Genomic DNA, 17,053 nt, shown 5'->3' on the forward strand with positions numbered 1-17,053 from the left:
ATTACTCCATCAAACAGCCCGGTCATTCACTCCAGGGACCAGTAGACCTTATCGACGATATTAGGCATTTTTCTCTTTGGCTTGAGGTTGCTGTCTCGTCTCATACTGAAAAAAAAGAAAGAAAGAAAAAGATTTGAAATAAGTAAATCATTTCGCCTTATTGAGTAAGGAATCAACTCTCAATTCTTGGTTGCGTGCAGGAGTAGGCTACCATCCACGAGGTTGCACCGCCTTCCAAAATGCTCCATAGTGAGCCTTGGGCTACCTTACTTACCCCTCCCTACCTTACTATATGCAGCCATCCATCGGAACTATCTATGTGGTCCTGCAGGCCCATCTGGACCCAAGCAAGCCAGCAGAGAGCTCTCAGTGCATAATGCTCTCCTGGTATGCCCCCATCCGAGGTTGATAATTTGACATGTATGTGATCACTCTATGGACCAATCCATCGAGAGTGACTGCAAATTGAGCGTCGGGCCCCTGAGTCAATCCTTGATTGATTACTGCGCGAACTAGGGCGGCGAAGTGTCGACGATAACCTTTCTCAATTTCAATGTCTGCCAACTGTTGTTCATTGGGCCCTCTTGTGAGTATGATCAGAGGTGAATGGGGAAGCTCGTCCTGGTCGGTGGTTTCAGTGTGACCGTAAGGCTGCAACAGCTCATATGAGGAGCAGTTGTTCTGTGCAATGTACTTCTCGAGTGGAAGCAGAATCTCCCGGAAGCCATACTGACAGCCTGTGACGTCGATCAGCCATTGTTCTCCTGATGAGTCCAACGTCGCTTCAATAATGGTGTGGAACTTCCGGTCTGTCATGATGCCATCAGGGGGGTGAAATTTGATAGTGAGGGGAGGATTCTGAATCTCAACAACGGCGACATCCATTCGAGAAACAATTCCTAATCCATAACTATTAGCAGGATGACCCCTGGATCGCAATAAACGGCTTAACCTACCGGCCAAGAGACCCCTGGCCATCGGACCAAGGAGAGAAATCGCCATAGTACACTGGTTTACTAAAAGAGCAGCCTGTTTGTGATCTTCAATACCTGTGAGGTGGCTCGGGAAAGGATGGCGCTCAATTCGATTCGGGGTGTGTGTGAGGACTAGAGTTCCGTTGTCTTCGTCATGTTCAATCCTTGTCACATGAATGTCGTACACAACCTCCTTGTACGCCAAAAGTGCTGCCTTGAGTAGCTCGGCCGTACGTAAAAGAGTTTTGCGTCGTTGTAGGTTGTAGCAATACTCTTGATGAGTTGGCTCGTGAGCTGCCTGGCATCCGGGGCTGCACCAGAAGGTAGCGACAGCATCTCCGTCGTGGTATTCTGGAGCTCCGACGCAATGAGAGCAGCACACGGCTGAAGCCTTGCCACAATGAGCGCAACTGCCCATTTTGAGTGCTTTATAGAGGATGCTTTAGGTTGAAGAAGTTGGGAATTGTTGTGAATGTAAGGGCTTAAAAGGAGAAGAGTAGCGAGAGCGTGAATCACGAAGAATAAGTAACTCCCTGAGCTCCTGATTTAGCTTGGCCTCTTGCCAAGTATGTATTGAACAAGCACAATAGGAAGTCATAGGTAGGCCTTGATAGGTGCCTACCTTACTTATGCGTAGAGTGAAAATTGAACCTCTATATAGAAGGAATGTAGGTAGGTAGACGTGCTCACAACGGGTGACTACCTTACCAAGGAAGCACTAACCACTCTCGTTTGATACGGGCCGAAACAAACAATTTGAATTTTTGCGTTTTTTTCTTCATGGAAATGAGGTAGAAACCCCATTTTCAGCTTATTTCTATTCATGATGCCAAATGATTCTTTGCGACCGAGTAGGCGCAGCCTCTATGCTCAATTTCCACCCTATAACGCCGTCCAGCTTGTCCAAAATTCCACCACTTTAAGTACATTAGGGAGACACAAGGAGCCCAGCTCAGAGAACCCCAAGTTCCTTGATTAACCAGCAGCGTACTTATTCAATTCCCGCCACTTCTTGCGTTGGAGGTGACGTTGCTGGCGTGCGCGAGCAGAAACTTACAACACGTCAATGTCAGCTTGCACGCCTTCGTCCATCCATCGTCTTGGGCAATGCCGAGTTTGATGCTGACATCGCCAATCTTGTCGCCGTCAATCTTATATGGCAAGCTAAGAGGTGTACCAGTTGCATCTGTTTGCCTATGCACATACGCGCCCAGCTGTCGCACAAGCTCCAGGAACCCAACCATGGCGTTATCAAAGCGTCGGTGCATGAAGGTTAATCCTAGAGGCATATCGCCAGAGCTGTACAACTCGAGTACATGCTTCTTTGGGGGTGCGTTGACAGCTCGACTACCTAATCGGCTGGAAGAAGGGCTTGGTACTTCGTATCGGATGATTCTTGACGTACTTCCCATAGGCTGCGGGTCATATCCATCGAATCTGTAGGAAAGCTTGTCCGCAACGGTAACCAAGAGTAGCAGTGCGTGTCCCCATGCGGCGTTGATTTCTGGCCAATCTACCGGTTTATTAGAAAGACGTCCAAGCCGAAGACCGTTGATTGTCGCGAAGCTCCCATCGTGGCTGATACAAAAGGTGTCATTATATACGTTAGATCGCTGCAGCTTTTCTAGGAGCTGGGAATCGTTGCTGTACTTGGCGTTGATGCTGTCCTTTTCCGCCTGGAATTCACCCATCTTGGTGGCAAACTCGTTTCGTTCCCTCCAGAACTTCTCCTCCTCTTTGTCAAGTTGTCGCGACTCCTCCTCAAGAGCTACAAGCTCCCCGTCCAAAGAAGTCTTTTCCGCCTCCAGCTTCTTCAGCTCTTCCATAGCTGTTGCTCTGTCCTGCTCAGCTTTTCTCAGCGCTTCCCCTTGAGCTTTCATGTCTTCTTCGCTTGGTTTGTTTGCTTTCGCCTCCTTCAGATGTTTGACATAGGCGTCTCTTTCGCGTGAAGCAACCTCTAGCTTCTTCTGCAGGCCCTCAACAAGCATTTCCGTACATTCAACGCAGATAGGGTGGTCGATATCGGATCGCGCGGATAAGATTTCGAAAAGTCGGTTGACCCTTTCCATCTCGTTTCCAACGGGCGCGTCGACATTATCACCATTACTTCTGGCAGAGCTGGCACGGCGCAATGGTGTTGGCATAACGGGAGACTCTGTAGGCTGACTCGGGTGAGTCATCTGGGACTCTGACAATAAAACAAAAGACATAGAGGAATCGCGGGGATGCCCTCCATGGTTGCGCTTGAACGTCGGTGGCCCAGTATTTCTTGAGACCGTTTCGTATAGAGACTTGCGCGCTTGCTCTTGTGGTTGCGTAATTGGTGGGCTCGTCACAGATGATTTCTTAAGGGTCTGGGGAGATGTCGATGCTGGCGAGCAAGGTCAGATACAGGCGCAGAAAAAGGATCAGGCCACATACAAACAAGCACATCGTAGGCGGCTGGGTTGAGGTCCTCGAGGGATCCGTCCAGCCTAAGAGGCTGGCGGCATTTCTGGCAGTTCATACTTGGGTTAACGAGCAGACATTGTTCAAGGCCGGTTGCTGAACGAATGCGCTGTACAGAGCTTTTAAGAAAGAGTGTCGAGCCGTTGGTGGGAAAGGTAGGGAAAGTAAAGAAATGGCCAGAGTAAGGTGTGGTGGATGTCTTAGCGGTGACGTCGGGTTATGTTTAGCATTGGGAGCCACGAGCCAATGCGCAGTTGATCACAGGGTACTGAATGACAGGTGAAACTTACCTTACTGTAGTTAAGCTACGGACTATATAATTGCTTACACAACAAGTACAGAGTAAACAAAAGGAAGTATTACAAAGAAAGAGCTATCACAACTAAGCCTGACTCTCAGGTTCTTTCATAAGGTCACATGAAGCTATCGAAGGTCGATAGCATCCAATCCACATGATAATAGTACTAGGTACCTAAGTTAGGTAGATGGATGGTTTGCATTAAGCTGTAGGTACCGCCTGTCCTAAGTTAGCTGGTTAGTAGTGAACCCCGCTAAGTTGATCGATAAGATCTACATGTGTCCAAGTACTTTACGCGATGCACGGCTCCTGATGGCGCGTCACAACGCGTCTAGACCCTTCAGTTGCTCCTCCAACGAAACATCGTCATCAAAGAATGCAGGAGCCATCTAATGGAAGGCTACCATGCATCCTCATAAAGAATGGGTCACAAAATCATGCATGATTTAATTTCGACAGAGATTCCTCAGGGCTTGTTATGACCATATTGACAATGGAACCACCAACAAAGAAAAGGCGACGGGGCTCCTCAGCTCAAAAAGAGGTTCAAGATGAAAGTGACGATGACGAACTTGCCTCACATCCTCAAGAGATTAGGATGCGCCGAGATCCTGATATTCAGCTTGCTCTCAAGCGGGCGAATGCTGACCATAAACTGCAAGCCACAATGGCTCATATTATCGAAAAATACAGCCGGGACTTTGAGGGTATTGGTGATGAAATCGACATGAACACTGGAGAAATTGTGGTTAATAACGGTCATTTGCGTAATATGCGTGATGAGGGAGATGTTGAGGGACTATGGATGGAGGGCGATAGTAATATCGACGAAGATGAAGGAGTTCTGCTCGAGGATCTTACGGATGGATATTTCGATGGCGAAGAACCGGTCAAAGGAGTGCAACATTCTCAGAGCGACAATCAGAACAACCAGGAGCCAACGTTTGCAGAACAAGGCGCGCCAACGGGTCAAAGGACTCACAGCGAAGTGTCCCGGGAAGCACTACAAGCTGATATGGGTACGACCATGGATCACTCCCAAATTAACAACGCCATGTTCCATGCCAGTGAACCTCACTTTGGTCCTCCATCCTATGAACTAGGCTCGTCAGTTGGGTTCAGGCGAACTCCCGGATTTGGGCCCTGGGGAGGAATGCACGGTTTTCCCATGCAAGCCTGGGGTCGGGACGATATTCCTCCATATTTTAACATGTCGCCGAGTATGCCAGGGCCTTGGTTCGCCGGAGGAAGATACGACTTCCCTACCCATAACGGACAGACGTCGATTTGGAGTCTTAACAGGGCCAAGAAGACGAAGCGGGCTGGCTCTATGAAAGCATCCTCCAAGCAGGCAATGAGCAGACACCATAGCAGCTCTCGTACGGAAGAGGAGGCAGTCGCAGATGACCATCATAAATGCATGTCTGAGGAACAGTCACGCGATAATCAGGAAGGTCCGGTCCCTGACAGAACTATAAATGATACCGACGAAGATGATGATTTGATGTTTTCTCAGACTACTGAGGTAGCGTCGACCCCTGAGGCGAGTCTTGTCCTTCCAACCAAAGAAACACCTGCGAAAGGCGAGGTTCATCGACATTCACAAGGGGCACTGGAAGGAACCAATGGAAATGTAGTGAGATTGGCCCAACAGAATGACGAGGAAGACGATTCTGGTCGGAGACGGTCTGGCCGAGCGAGGAAGCAAACTGAGTATATGGGCAAGATCTCTTGGGACGATGCCAAAGAATGGCAGAAATCAGGCCAGAGGTTGAGGGTGGAGCTATGCAAGGCTGATCCAGTCGTTCGCAAAGACTTCAAGAGTGTCGATCATGTCGGCGATGAGTGTGCCTCGTCCTCGGAGGAGCTTCAAGGCGATGCGCTGGGAACAATAGCACCCGAGAGGGGGAGGACCTCCCAAAGGCAGGTTGTACCAGATTCACAGGATACCGCGACTCCCTTCAGCAGCGGTGCTCCTGAGGCACTGGAGCGCAAGGTAGGGAACGACAGACTCTTTGCTTCTGATGTACATACTGTTTCTAGCATGGAGCTTTCAGACGACGAAGCTCCTCTTGTTCTTTCAAGGGTCCGAGCACCAAAACGCCAGGTAGAATTTCGAAAACCTCTATCGCCAGTCATGCCAACAGATGATCGAATTCGAAGCGCTGGGCCCATTGTCTATGTTGCGAGTAGTTCACCAAAACCCAACCAACGAGCAGCGCCCATAGTTGAGCCTACAGCTGGCGGTATACTGAGCCAGACAATGGAGCCTATTAAGCGCAAGCGAGGAAGACCCAAAGGCTCAACACGCAAGGTTCAAAAGAATACTGTTTCCAGTACAAAAGTCACAACAAGGGGCGCCGTACAGCTTAATGCTGGAGCGCCAAAGAAATCGAATCCTGCAAATCCCGTTATTGAAGCTGGGTCCAAAGATCACTCGACACATGCTGTGAGGGGCCATGATTGTCCGGATCGCGATGAAGAAGCCTCACAAGAATCAGATCATGGCGATGAGGCGACTGAAGAACGTCCAGTAACACGTCAACATCATCTAACGAACGAACTCAAGTGGCTTCTCAAGACAAAACCCAAGAGCCCAGTGTCTTATAAGCCACAAGCTAGAACTTCAGATGATGCCATCAAGCTTCGGCGGACATGGGAAAGGCTCCAAAATTCCAACAACAGCACAAACGAGTCAACAGAACTCAAGGAGGATGTTTCAGATGACCAGGAGGAACAGCTAGTACGTTTGACGCCATCCGAGCTGTTGCAGGAACCAAATACAATTCCAGAGGGGCCTATGGAAACACTGGAGACCGTTATGGCCGTCGGAAACGAGCAGTCATCTACCGCTTGTCCTTCCTCGCGCGTTCATGTTGAAGAAGCTCCTAACTACAGCGATCACTCTGAGGATAGTGGGTCTCGTCTTGACGACAATTCCTCTGATTATGCACCTCCTCAAGACGAAGCTGCACATTATGACGAATCTCTGCCTGAATTGCCTCAAGCTACCATGGTTCAAGGGGTATCGACACCGCGGAAGCCGACGGATACAAGGGCTCCCCTTACAGCACCCCCTTCAAGCTCTCACAAACCACACACCCCTCGACATGCTTCCATTCGTACTACTCGTGCACCATCATCACGCCGATCCCTCCTCTCATTTGTGTCGGATTCGGAATCAGACACCGGTGAGTCTCAGGATGAGTTAGCGCGCAGAGTCAAATCAACATCAAAGACAGCAAGCGTCCGTCCTTCAACAAGGAGGATTTTGCGGGCAAGTGCCCTAACCAGAGAAGCCCAAAGGACACCCAGTAGAAAGCGTCTCCATGAGATGTCCAGTCCTATCAGCACTATTAAGACACCTAGGGGCACGTTACGAACCTGTGGTCTAGATGGTTATCAGTGTGGCCGAGACTTTTGCTTCTCTTGTATATGAATGGTCGTTCTGATTTTACATATTACTTTTGGTAGAGAAGACTCTAGATAATAAAGCCTTGGGAGACCAATATACAACAAGCAAACATAGCGCTGTGGTTTTATTTGAGGCTTACGCTACTCGAGAAAAAGCTGACTCAAAAGCATAAAAACCTCCAGCTACAAAGTAAAAAAAAAAAGTTAGGAGTATTGATGGTTAGATTAGCCCTCGATCTCAACGTGCTATAAACCCCAGAACCTGGAACGCCGAAACCACATTGCCTCATTCCACATCGCCCCTGTAACGATGTCCGAGATGTCGCTGCATGTCACGCAAGCTTCTCCTCATTACACCGAACCGTTTGAGTCATACGTCATGCCAAGGCTGTTGAATATTCTCATCCAGCTCCATTCTCACGGAGTCCATCTCACAGAGCCATTGAGTCGGCGCGCTTTCATGGCGGAAAGGATCAAGGCAGATCCGGCTGAGATATTCTCTTCCTAGTATGGGTGTATCCTATCAGGGACGGAAAACCGACAAAGGAAAGCAGTAACCGCCAGTCAGGGTATCATGGGTTCAGGGTTGCCACGAGATGGATCGCCAGAGGTGATGAGTGTTGGAGAGCTACGACTCCAAGCACTCTCAAGACTTGTTGGCAGCGCCATTAGCAGCTGCAAGGTGTTGCTTAAAAACCTCGGGATCACGGACGGGGTTGAAGTAGGGGTGCGCTTGCGCCTCCTTGGCGGTCAAACGCTCCTACACAAATGTTAGATCAGACAGGAGATGTTGAAGCTATAAACAAACCTGATGGTCGTATCGCAGTAGCTTGTCAAGGAAATCGATGGCCTCATTAGAAACAAATCGCTGATTTTCCGAGGTGACGAAGCTATGCCATGGTTTCTTCTGGAATCGTCCAAGAATGTCGTCATATTGCGCATCCAGTTCAATTTCGTACTTGTCGATGTAGTCAAACAGATCATCAGTACCAAGAACCTTTGCAATTTTCACAAGCTGGTCCGAGTTACTGTTCCCATGGAAGAACGGCTCCTTTCGGAAGATCATAGAAGCAAACATGGCTCCCAGGCTCCACATGTCGAGACTGTAATCGTACTCCTGGAAATCGACCAGCAGTTCTGGGCCCTTAAAATAGCGAGAGGCCACACGAACGTTGTACTCGGTACCGGGGTGATAAAATTCGGCCAGGCCCCAATCAATGAGACGCAACTATGAACTGTCAGTGGGCTCTACGTCAGCCGTGTCATGCCAGATTGACCAACCTTCCGGTTCTCATGATCGATCATAACGTTATGAGGCTTAACATCTCGATGCATAATACCCTTGCTGTGGCAGAAGTCCAAGGCCTTGAGGAGCTCAAAGATGTAGAACCGGACATCGATGTCATTGAACTTGGGATAGAGGCTTCGGAAATCGGTATTATTGACGTGCTCGAAAATGAGGGACGGCGTCTTACTCTATTTGTGTGGTCAGTTACATATTGCGATGTCAGTTGAAAAGGTTGGCACCAACCTGCGCATCCCGAACAACGTCAAGTAAGGCAACAACATTGGGACCCCCGGCCAAATTCTGGAGGATCTTGATCTCGCGCTTGATCTTCTTCTTCTTCACAGGCTTTAAGACCTTGACGACGCACTTCTGGTAGTTGACGACATTGATGCCTTCAAAGACTTCCGAGTACTTTCCACGACCTACAGACGCACAAGGGGTCAATAACTAAGCAACGAAATGGACGACAACGGCATACCGATCTTTCTGACGACCTCGTAGTTTTCTAGAGCCCCCCAGCCTACATGTTTATCAGCTTCATTGTCAAGGGAGTTCTCACGTGGGGTGAGGGCATACTGATGTTAACACTGTCGTAGTCCCAGTAACTGCGGGGCATGCTCTGGTTGACATCGGCGTAGACGCGCGCCATGATGGGCAGAGATCGAGACTGTGGCAGGGAGGCGACGCTGGCGGTGGAAGAAGATAGTGTCGCGGGACGTCAACGACGGTCGGAGCGACAGAGATGCTAAAGATGAGAGGTTGAGGCCGAGGTAGTTGTATATCTAATTTAGCCCAACCCAAGGTCTCTAGTCTAAGAGGCTGAAGAGGAGAGGCGGCTGGACCTGCTTTGACTTGGTTTGCAAAATCAAGGTGGGATGGCATTTCAGGTCGGGCCCAGCCCAGCCCAGATTTGCCCCGTATTTTGGCGGGCGGGCTGGGCTATGATTCGCTGTAGCGCTTATCGGCCGCCCCGCGATAACACTGGCGAATGGGCACGAGTACCTCCAAATCAATCACAAGGCAAGCAAATAGATGGTGGCGTGTCTAGGATCCAAATTGAATGGATGCGTGATAGCTGTTTGTTTCTGGCATTCACTTCTTATTGAACAGTTACTAACATACACAGTCTAGAAAGACTTCCAGGTGTCACAGAAACCGTGAAGTGCTTAGGCTATCCAAGGCCAAAGGGTCAAGTCTGCTAATAAATGTTACTTTATGAACATCTTGTCGCCATCTAAACAAACATAATTATCCCATGCTCAAGCTAAGTCTAAGGTAGGTCGAGATTATATGTAGACCCATCTCCTAGGGATAGGTAGTTCGCGAATATACTTGTTTCCATTTCTTCTGACCCCGGCCGCGTCCAGATAACAAGAATTTAATATTGGGACCAAAAATCACATTTGCATCACGAATAGGCCTCGAATAAAATACATGGCTTGCGATCCACCAGTCAAAGCGCCTACCTCACATATTCATTGGCCACTAAAAGACATATAATATGTACAAGCTACCTTGTGAAACTTGTCAAACTGGCCGGCTTTGCGGTATCCTACACCACAGTCATGATTAGCAACATAAACAAACTGCCTGCTGGGAAGAATACGAATAAAAGTCTCATATTTCAGAGAGAAGATTAATTGTTCGACATTTCAGGGCTGCAGAGGTGTCAATATCAGCAGGAGCCAATACGTCGTCCACCTCCAGCCCCGATCCGACTAAGGATGACGATACAAGGGTTTTCATCATAATGAGATTCAAACACACTGGAGGCAGAATCAACTTACAATCGAAATGTCTTGGCGGGTAACGTTCGAAAGTTCAAAAGCAGTATCCCTTGTTCATCCAGGGAACATGCTTAGTCGTATTCCAGCGAGTCCAAGCCTTTGTCCACAACGTCCCAGGTTCGTTTGCGCAAGTCTGGTTTCGGTTCGGGGCGAGGGCGCTGAAGACCGTTCTTCTTCTTCTTTCGTTTCTTATTGCTCTGGAAGGAAGCGGGTAATAAGGAAGACATGTTTTTGGTTTGCTTTGAAGTGGGGGTATCATTACTCAAATCCATGACGTCGCTCGACGGCGCTGTTTCTTTCAAACCCAGCTGTTTCGCTCTTTCTTTCTCTTTGCGTTGAGTTTCGAGTTCTGAATGTCGAAATATCTCGATTTGCGCATCTGTCAAAGTCCTTTTCACACCATCCGGATAATAGCCCAGGCTATCGTCCTCCTCCTCCTCCCGAGTATCGTTGACGGCGTCATCTTGAGTTTGATCCTGGGAGGGCGAGTCTACGAATTCAGATCCGAAGGCGGCGACGGCTGTGTGCGAGAAATGGGATTCGTGGAAAGCAACGAGATCGTCCTAGAAGTATCAGTAAAGTATCAAACTGCGCGTATCGGGGTAACGTACGGTGGAAATGCTGGGTATTCCATGCGCATTTGTTGTACTTCCATTATTTGATTGCGGCATGTCTTGTTTTCTTTAACGCGAGATCAGGCATAACTTGGGATTTGGCGAGATTGGCGGAAGACGCGTCCAGGCCGAAATTATGTCACGTGCCAATGCACCAACATCGATTTGATCCGGTGTGAAAAGATAAAAATATGTCCTGCAGCCTGGCAAGCAAAGTATGTTGTGTGAAGACAGTCCAAAAGTTTGATGATGGAGCTGGTTGAAGCTTCAGCCATCAACTCAGAGCCCATAGATGGCTCACTGGGACTTGAGAAGTGCTAGAGCACTCTCAAAGGCCCTTACAACTTGATCATCTGCAAAGCGTCAATACTTGGTCAAAGGGTGGGATAAAAAGCACGTCTGGCTCACAATGCTGTTGTTTCCGTTCCATCTTGTTTTCAGCGAGATTCACAAAGCGTCGTCGTGTTTGCAGGCGCTTCGCTGCCCGCTCATCATCGTGCCCTGACGCTGACGCAGCCCAGATTTTGAAGTACTCCCCAGATGTTAGTTTCACCAGTCTGCATCATTGCTCAGAAGAACTTACCTTTGAGAGAGCATCCGCCTCCTTCAGAATCTCCCGCTCTCGCTCATCTGCCTCTTGCAAAGCAGCCTCATAACGCGCTTCAAACTCATCCCAGTCAAATGGTTCTAAAACACCAGGGGTATCTGGCAGATCAGAATTGTTGGCATGTCGATCATCTTGAGGCTCGGGTGTCGTTCTATTAGCATGCGGGTGTCTCTGGATGTTGCTCATGTTTGATTCCTCAGGAGCAGGGACAGTGGGTTTGATATCGTCTTGACTGTGACTGTTCTCGCCGTCTTGTTGTAGTGGAAGTGCTGTATCCATGTTGGGCATTTCGCGTTGAATCACCAGGGGTTTTGTCGGCCAAGCAACAGGGGTGTCTGTTAGGAACGTGCAGCACTGTCGAGTGAGCAGCCTGATCAACTGTCTTGAGACGTTGGTAAGTGGTCTTGGATCTTGTATTCCACAAAGCGGTGATTTCTCTATCAAAGCTTACTGAGCTCAGTGAAGGAAGACTGATTCCCGATACCTAAATGGTGAAGTTAGGTAAGGTATTTGAATCATTTACTTGCTCACTAACAGGAAGTCTGAAGTGTGTGTGTTCCTGCATTTTTTGGTTGGCTGCCTGTGTGGCTTACGTTCATGCGCCACAACATTGTCACTATCAATGCTCGACCCGTGACTCCCATCTTCTACTTCAAAACCTACAAGTCACTTGGCTTTCACTTTTACTTTTACGTTCACTTTCAGTCGCTTATCTCGGGTTTACGAAAATGCTCCCCGGCTCTCTTGTTTCATCACCGGAAGGCTGAACGTGATTCCCTGGGCTTCTTTGATCAACAGATAAGGACAACTGCCTGAACGCAGGTGGCAAAGATACAAGGCCAGTATGGACTGCGATATCTGCCATCGTATTCACGACCCAGAGCGTCTTCCGTTTCTGTGCACCGTGGACGCCAGAAACTCGCTTCTCGATGGTCGCATAAGCAATGTGGAACTTCTCCTGCAAAACGAGAGTCTCCAAAATGAATTAAACGAACTATTAGATGAGACGAGCGCCCCAAACAAGTTTCACAGAGAATCACTACAGGCACAACAGCGAACAGCTGAAGACAGGACGACCCAGATTTTGGCCGCTGCCGATAAGCTCAGAAATGACATCAAAGCTGCCAGGGAGGAGATCCAGGCCCGGAAAGCTGCGCTCTCTCGTCGCAAGTCGGATATTGCAGCTGTGTCTGGTGGTCTGGTTGAGCGCAGAGTGAAACAGCAAAAAGATATAGAAACGGACATTGGCAGACTTAGGTATAAGTGGTCTCGCAGCGCTGGCGACATGGCTCGTACACGATCTTTTCTTTGTATGGAGGCAGCCCGGCTATATGGACTTGAACGTGTCAAAGAAGGCTCTACTGGTAAATATGAGTATTACCTTGGCGGGATTCCCGTTGTTGATTTGGCCACAATGAACTGTAGGCTCTTCCACGACTCTTTCGACTATGTACTAACTCCCTTTACAGCATCAACACCAGAGATGATCTCAACATCTCTCAGCCACATTTGTCATATCCTGATGCTCGTATCACACTATCTTTCAATTCGTCTTCCTGCGGCAATTACTCTTCCTCACCGCGACTACCCACGACCAACCATCTTCAATCTCTCTGCTTCTTACAGATCTGAGGATCCAGTATATCCTAGTCAGACAGGAGCAGGGAATCCTTCTCAGTCCGGAGACACAGAGTCCCAGCGTGTTTCACGTCCAAGACCTCTTTTCATTGACAAGCCACCAGCGCTGTTGGCCAAGGAAGATCCAGCAACCTTTTCATATTTCATAGAAGGTGTGACTCTGCTCGCCTACAACATCGCCTGGGCTTGCAGTACGCAAGGTGTTTCTATAGGTGATAGGACTCACTTTGAAGACATTTGCAATATGGGGCGCAATTTACACGAGCTCCTCACAAATCACCAAAATGTTGGTGCAAATATCTATCCTTCATCATCTAGCAAGAAGGATCCCAGCGCATCCAAGAATGAAACCGATGCCCATGCCAGCCGCATGGGACAATATTCCCACGGCACAACTTTCTACTACCTGGGCGGAGCTGAAGCTACCGAGTTCAGTAAGACATTCAAGCTTCCCGGTCCGATGAAATTGGCCGACAAGCTGAGGAAGAAGCTGCTCAGTGAGGCGCCTGCCCCTGACTGGGAAGTTCTAAATGATGATGCATGGAAAGTTGAAGAAGAGGTTGTTGATACGAATCAACCCAACAAAGACTTGCGAGGTAGCAATAAGAATTCCCCCGTTCGGGGAACGAGTGGGTGGATGAAGGTAAAGAATAGATAAAATTACTAAGAACAATACATAAGCAATTACTTATAATTCATTGAAATGCCAAAAGATAATGCTAATAAATGCAGAACAATACTGAAGCTCTAAGACATAAAGATGGCAAAAGATATGGTTCCGCCCGGGATCGAACCGGGGACCTTCTCGGTGTTAACGAGATGCCATAACCAACTAGACCACGGAACCGTGCTAATTCGTTTATGTCTGAATGTTTGTCTCGTCATTCTCAAACTATCAATAGATACTAAGTTCAATCTCTTGCTTTAGGGTAGCATAATATATAATATTAAAGCTGGGGAGTATAAGGAGACAGTATAGTATTTCTATATATAGGTAGGCCCTATATAGGTTATTAAAATAAATTTTAATATTTTATTTATATTTATAAGATTTATATATATAATAGCAGTAATATATTAATTATAAACTAAGTTCTGTATATTAGAATAAGCTCCTAGCTGCAAGTCTTAACTAGAAATAATACTTCTAGCTTATAATTTAATTATCACAGTATATATAGAATTTTAATAGAGAAATCATCTTTAGATATAATGTTTTATAAGAGACCGGAATGAACAATAACCGATTATTGCATTTATAACATTGGTACATTTATTTATTCATGTAGTCTTACATAGGGGCATGCAGCCTGGAGAGCTATGCTAATAGTCTGCTCATCATAATATACATGACTGTACAGTATGCTTCTCTGCCCGCCGTTTTATTTCCCAGATTTCCCAAACAAAGCTGCGATGTAATCTCCAAACGTAGATGTTCCTTCTGCCTGCCGCTGTTTCCTCTGCTCCGCCTGTGTATCCCAAATTTTCTGAACGCTGCCGGCGACCTCGGCCTTGGCCTGGAGATCGGCACGAAGAGCAGCCTCTTCAACCGCACGCTCATCAACTGGTAGCTTATCAAGTTGTTCCTTCCATTGCTGTTGAAGTTCTTCAGTGGGCATGACCGCATCTTTCTTGGCTTTCGGCAAAGTTGTCTGGAAGACCGGCACGGGCAGTCCTTCTGCCTTAGCCTTCTCGACTGCCTCCTCGTGCTTGATCATTCGCTGATAAAGAGAGTCGGCGTGCATTTGGATATCCTCTTCCACCTCAGGCGATCTGCCTACCACTGACCCATGGCCCAACGCTCTCAGAAAACGCTAAAACATAGTTAAAAATGGGATGTTGAGTAAGGCGGATGTGGCCCACATACTGATTGCATCATATAACACCTCTCGAATTTTCGAACTTGATGTCTACACATCTGTATTTGATCCTCCCAGCTTCCATGCTTCATGCAATTCACCCACTCCTCTTGGTATTCAGCACAATTTTCCAACGCTGCCTTGCCAATGGCCTCTTTTCGTTCCTTGTATGCCTCCAAGACGCTCATTAGCTTCTCATGATCGGTTGCGGTCTCTGCCTCAATCTCGGCGAGCGGCTGGTAGTTCTTCCAGAGGTGGGCATATCGACCGTCTTGATACAAGCTTGCTGAAGGTACGACTGGCTTCTGTTGTTCTGTAATTGTCGCCACTGCATTGGCATCCCGGGGCTGCTGATTTGTTGGAGGAGGGTTCGTAGGTTGGTTCGAAGGGTATTTGAGGGGAGATTCTTTCTCCAGAAAGTCGCGAAGGCTTGGATCGAGTTTTGAAAGAGGGTCTGACGACTTGCCGGTACCAAGGACCGAAGATATCCAACCCATTGTAGCAAACTGGTTTCTCTAAACTGGCACCAGTCTATGGGAAAAGGGTTGGAATTGAGTTCAAAACTGGACTCGAAGTTGACACTCCAAAAACTAGACTATAGCTTCAACTGCGATAGGTGGAGGTAAGAATTTCAGCGAAACACTGTACGAAGCACTGTATACCAACGCCATTTTTTGTAGTTCATCAGGCGAGACTAAACCCATAGGATCCAAAGATCCGAGCCGGTCGACATCATAATATCAAGCATCTAGGCCAAATGGGAATTATTCATATCATTGTCATAACCATTTATTTGATTCAGGCGAACTGGCACCTCATCATCAAACTGCAGTTGCATCTATGTATCATGGAGTCTTCACCACACACAACCGCATCAGATAGGTCAAACAACAGTTCCTCACGGCACTGGCATTTCTTGGTAGGCGAATAGTCAAAGGTATGAACGTAATCTTGAGATCATGAAGACCCTTTTCCTAGCCATATCACGCCCGATTGTGAACCATCAACCCAAAACAATTGTCTTCGTGAATCCTTTTTTATTCGCGATTGCATCTATAGCACAATCACTTGCAACGCAACATCCGGTGCCCGACCCTTCAGGAGAAACTTCCCATCTCTCCTGATGCTTATCACGCCGAAAAAATGCCAGAAGAAAGTCCCAACTTAAAACTTAGAGAACTTCTTAACAGCCTTGCCAGTTCGGGGCAGGACGCGCAGGACGTTGAAGCGGACCTTAAATTATGTTAGCGAGCATCCCTGATACCAGTTCGTCTGTTCTAAAACGTACAGTCTTGCTGAGGGGTCGGCACTGGCCAACGGTGACCTGGTCACCCTCCTCAACACGGAAAGCGGGGGAGACGTGAGCGGCAACGTTCTTGTGTCGCTTCTCATAACGAGAGTACTTGGGGATAAAATGCAAGTACTCTCGTCGGATGATGATGGTGCGGTGCATCTTGGTGGAAACGACGGTACCGGTCAGGATACGGCCACGGATAGAGACGAGACCAGTGAAAGGGCACTTCTTGTCTGTAGATCCAAATGTTAGTGATGCGCTCAACGTGTTATTTTATTTGCGCAAATCTCTCCCAGCACGGTTGATTGGTGTCGCTGTTTGTGTGCCCGTCGTTTGGCAAAATTCGTCTTCTTGTGCTCCTGCAAGTCCCAAAATCTCAAAATCTCAAAATCTGTCGAACGTACCGATGTAGCTACCCTCAATGGCGGCCTTGGGGGTTCGGAAACCCAGACCGACGTCCTTATACCATCGTCGGCCACCCTTGCCCGGTCGGGTGCTCTTGGTCTTGGTCTTCGAGTTCTGGAAGATGTGAGGCTGCTTCTGGAAAGCACGCTCCGACTGGACGGTCAACTCGGTCGCCCTGATGCAAAGGTTAGCGACTCATTCGGATTCGAGATCGTGTATTCATTCGGATTCGACGCTGCAGTTGGGCTGGACCGTCACTGACATCTTGAATTATCCTTCTCGGGCAGGTACCGTAACGAGATGGCGTGTGGTTGAGCTGGGTGAGACGAGGTTGATATTGGCTATGCTAGGCGGAAGGAGAAAATAACACCAATTTTTGCGTGCCTTCCTTAGGTAAGGACAATTAGGGCTTGGAATTTTCGCGAGG

The 17,053-nt window shown here is 48.1% G+C and overlaps 9 protein-coding genes and 1 non-coding gene across 11 annotated transcripts; 2 read left to right on the top strand and 8 right to left on the bottom strand.

Moving 5' to 3' along the window:
• Nucleotides 1-366: 366 nt before the first annotated feature.
• Nucleotides 367-1,392, bottom strand: FVEG_00521 (hypothetical protein; the record flags this gene model as incomplete). Its single annotated transcript, XM_018887023.1, has 2 exons — nt 367-899; nt 957-1,392. The coding sequence occupies 2 exons, from the start codon at nt 1,390-1,392 to the stop codon at nt 367-369; spliced, it is 969 nt and encodes a 322-aa protein (XP_018742722.1).
• A 577-nt stretch (nt 1,393-1,969) lies between these two features.
• On the bottom strand, nt 1,970-3,184 carry FVEG_00520 (beclin 1; the record flags this gene model as incomplete). The annotated part of the gene is made up of 1 exon (XM_018887022.1): nt 1,970-3,184. The coding sequence occupies one exon, from the start codon at nt 3,182-3,184 to the stop codon at nt 1,970-1,972; it is 1,215 nt and encodes a 404-aa protein (XP_018742721.1).
• A 1,016-nt stretch (nt 3,185-4,200) lies between these two features.
• On the top strand, nt 4,201-7,245 carry FVEG_00519 (hypothetical protein). The gene has a single exon (XM_018887021.1). It carries the CDS (start codon nt 4,214-4,216, stop codon nt 7,157-7,159), a length of 2,946 nt encoding a protein of 981 aa, XP_018742720.1. The 5' UTR covers nt 4,201-4,213; the 3' UTR covers nt 7,160-7,245.
• Nucleotides 7,161-9,293, bottom strand: FVEG_00518 (CMGC/CK2 protein kinase). The gene is made up of 6 exons (XM_018887020.1): nt 8,999-9,293; nt 8,901-8,942; nt 8,666-8,844; nt 8,416-8,610; nt 7,943-8,362; nt 7,161-7,894 (listed from the first exon to the last, which is right to left on the bottom strand). Exons 1-6 carry the CDS (start codon nt 9,069-9,071, stop codon nt 7,781-7,783), a joined length of 1,023 nt encoding a protein of 340 aa, XP_018742719.1. The 5' UTR covers nt 9,072-9,293; the 3' UTR covers nt 7,161-7,780.
• Nucleotides 9,294-10,280: 987 nt separating this feature from the next.
• On the bottom strand, nt 10,281-10,880 carry FVEG_00517 (hypothetical protein; the record flags this gene model as incomplete). Its single annotated transcript, XM_018887019.1, has 2 exons — nt 10,281-10,772; nt 10,821-10,880. 2 exons carry the CDS (start codon nt 10,878-10,880, stop codon nt 10,281-10,283), a joined length of 552 nt encoding a protein of 183 aa, XP_018742718.1.
• A 240-nt stretch (nt 10,881-11,120) lies between these two features.
• On the bottom strand, nt 11,121-11,709 carry FVEG_14685 (hypothetical protein; the record flags this gene model as incomplete). Its single annotated transcript, XM_018903647.1, has 3 exons — nt 11,121-11,176; nt 11,232-11,355; nt 11,407-11,709. The coding sequence occupies 3 exons, from the start codon at nt 11,707-11,709 to the stop codon at nt 11,121-11,123; spliced, it is 483 nt and encodes a 160-aa protein (XP_018742717.1).
• A 255-nt stretch (nt 11,710-11,964) lies between these two features.
• FVEG_00516 (hypothetical protein) lies at nt 11,965-13,779 on the top strand. Of its 2 annotated transcripts, XM_018887018.1 has the most exons (2): nt 11,965-12,851; nt 12,900-13,779. In XM_018887018.1, exons 1-2 carry the CDS (start codon nt 12,275-12,277, stop codon nt 13,724-13,726), a joined length of 1,404 nt encoding a protein of 467 aa, XP_018742716.1. In that variant the 5' UTR covers nt 11,965-12,274; the 3' UTR covers nt 13,727-13,779. The 2 variants fall into 2 exon arrangements, with proteins under 2 accessions (XP_018742716.1, XP_018742715.1); XM_018887017.1 differs by having other exon boundaries at nt 12,111-13,752.
• A 62-nt stretch (nt 13,780-13,841) lies between these two features.
• Nucleotides 13,842-13,915, bottom strand: FVEG_14684. The gene has a single exon. It is a non-coding gene; the product is annotated as a tRNA-Val (tRNA).
• Nucleotides 13,916-14,310: 395 nt separating this feature from the next.
• Nucleotides 14,311-15,539, bottom strand: FVEG_00515 (hypothetical protein). Its single transcript, XM_018887016.1, has 2 exons — nt 14,936-15,539; nt 14,311-14,882 (listed from the first exon to the last, which is right to left on the bottom strand). The coding sequence occupies exons 1-2, from the start codon at nt 15,422-15,424 to the stop codon at nt 14,451-14,453; spliced, it is 921 nt and encodes a 306-aa protein (XP_018742714.1). The 5' UTR covers nt 15,425-15,539; the 3' UTR covers nt 14,311-14,450.
• A 139-nt stretch (nt 15,540-15,678) lies between these two features.
• On the bottom strand, nt 15,679-17,035 carry FVEG_00514 (40S ribosomal protein S11). The gene is made up of 4 exons (XM_018887015.1): nt 16,889-17,035; nt 16,626-16,801; nt 16,216-16,454; nt 15,679-16,160 (listed from the first exon to the last, which is right to left on the bottom strand). Coding segments are annotated over exons 1-4 (486 nt in total). The 5' UTR covers nt 16,891-17,035; the 3' UTR covers nt 15,679-16,091.
• Between the last annotated feature and the right edge of the window lie 18 nt (nt 17,036-17,053).

The sequence above is a fragment of the Fusarium verticillioides genome, chromosome 1 (genome assembly GCF_000149555.1).
Source record: "Fusarium verticillioides 7600 chromosome 1, whole genome shotgun sequence".
In the NCBI taxonomy this organism is placed as follows: Eukaryota; Fungi; Ascomycota; class Sordariomycetes; order Hypocreales; family Nectriaceae; genus Fusarium; species Fusarium verticillioides.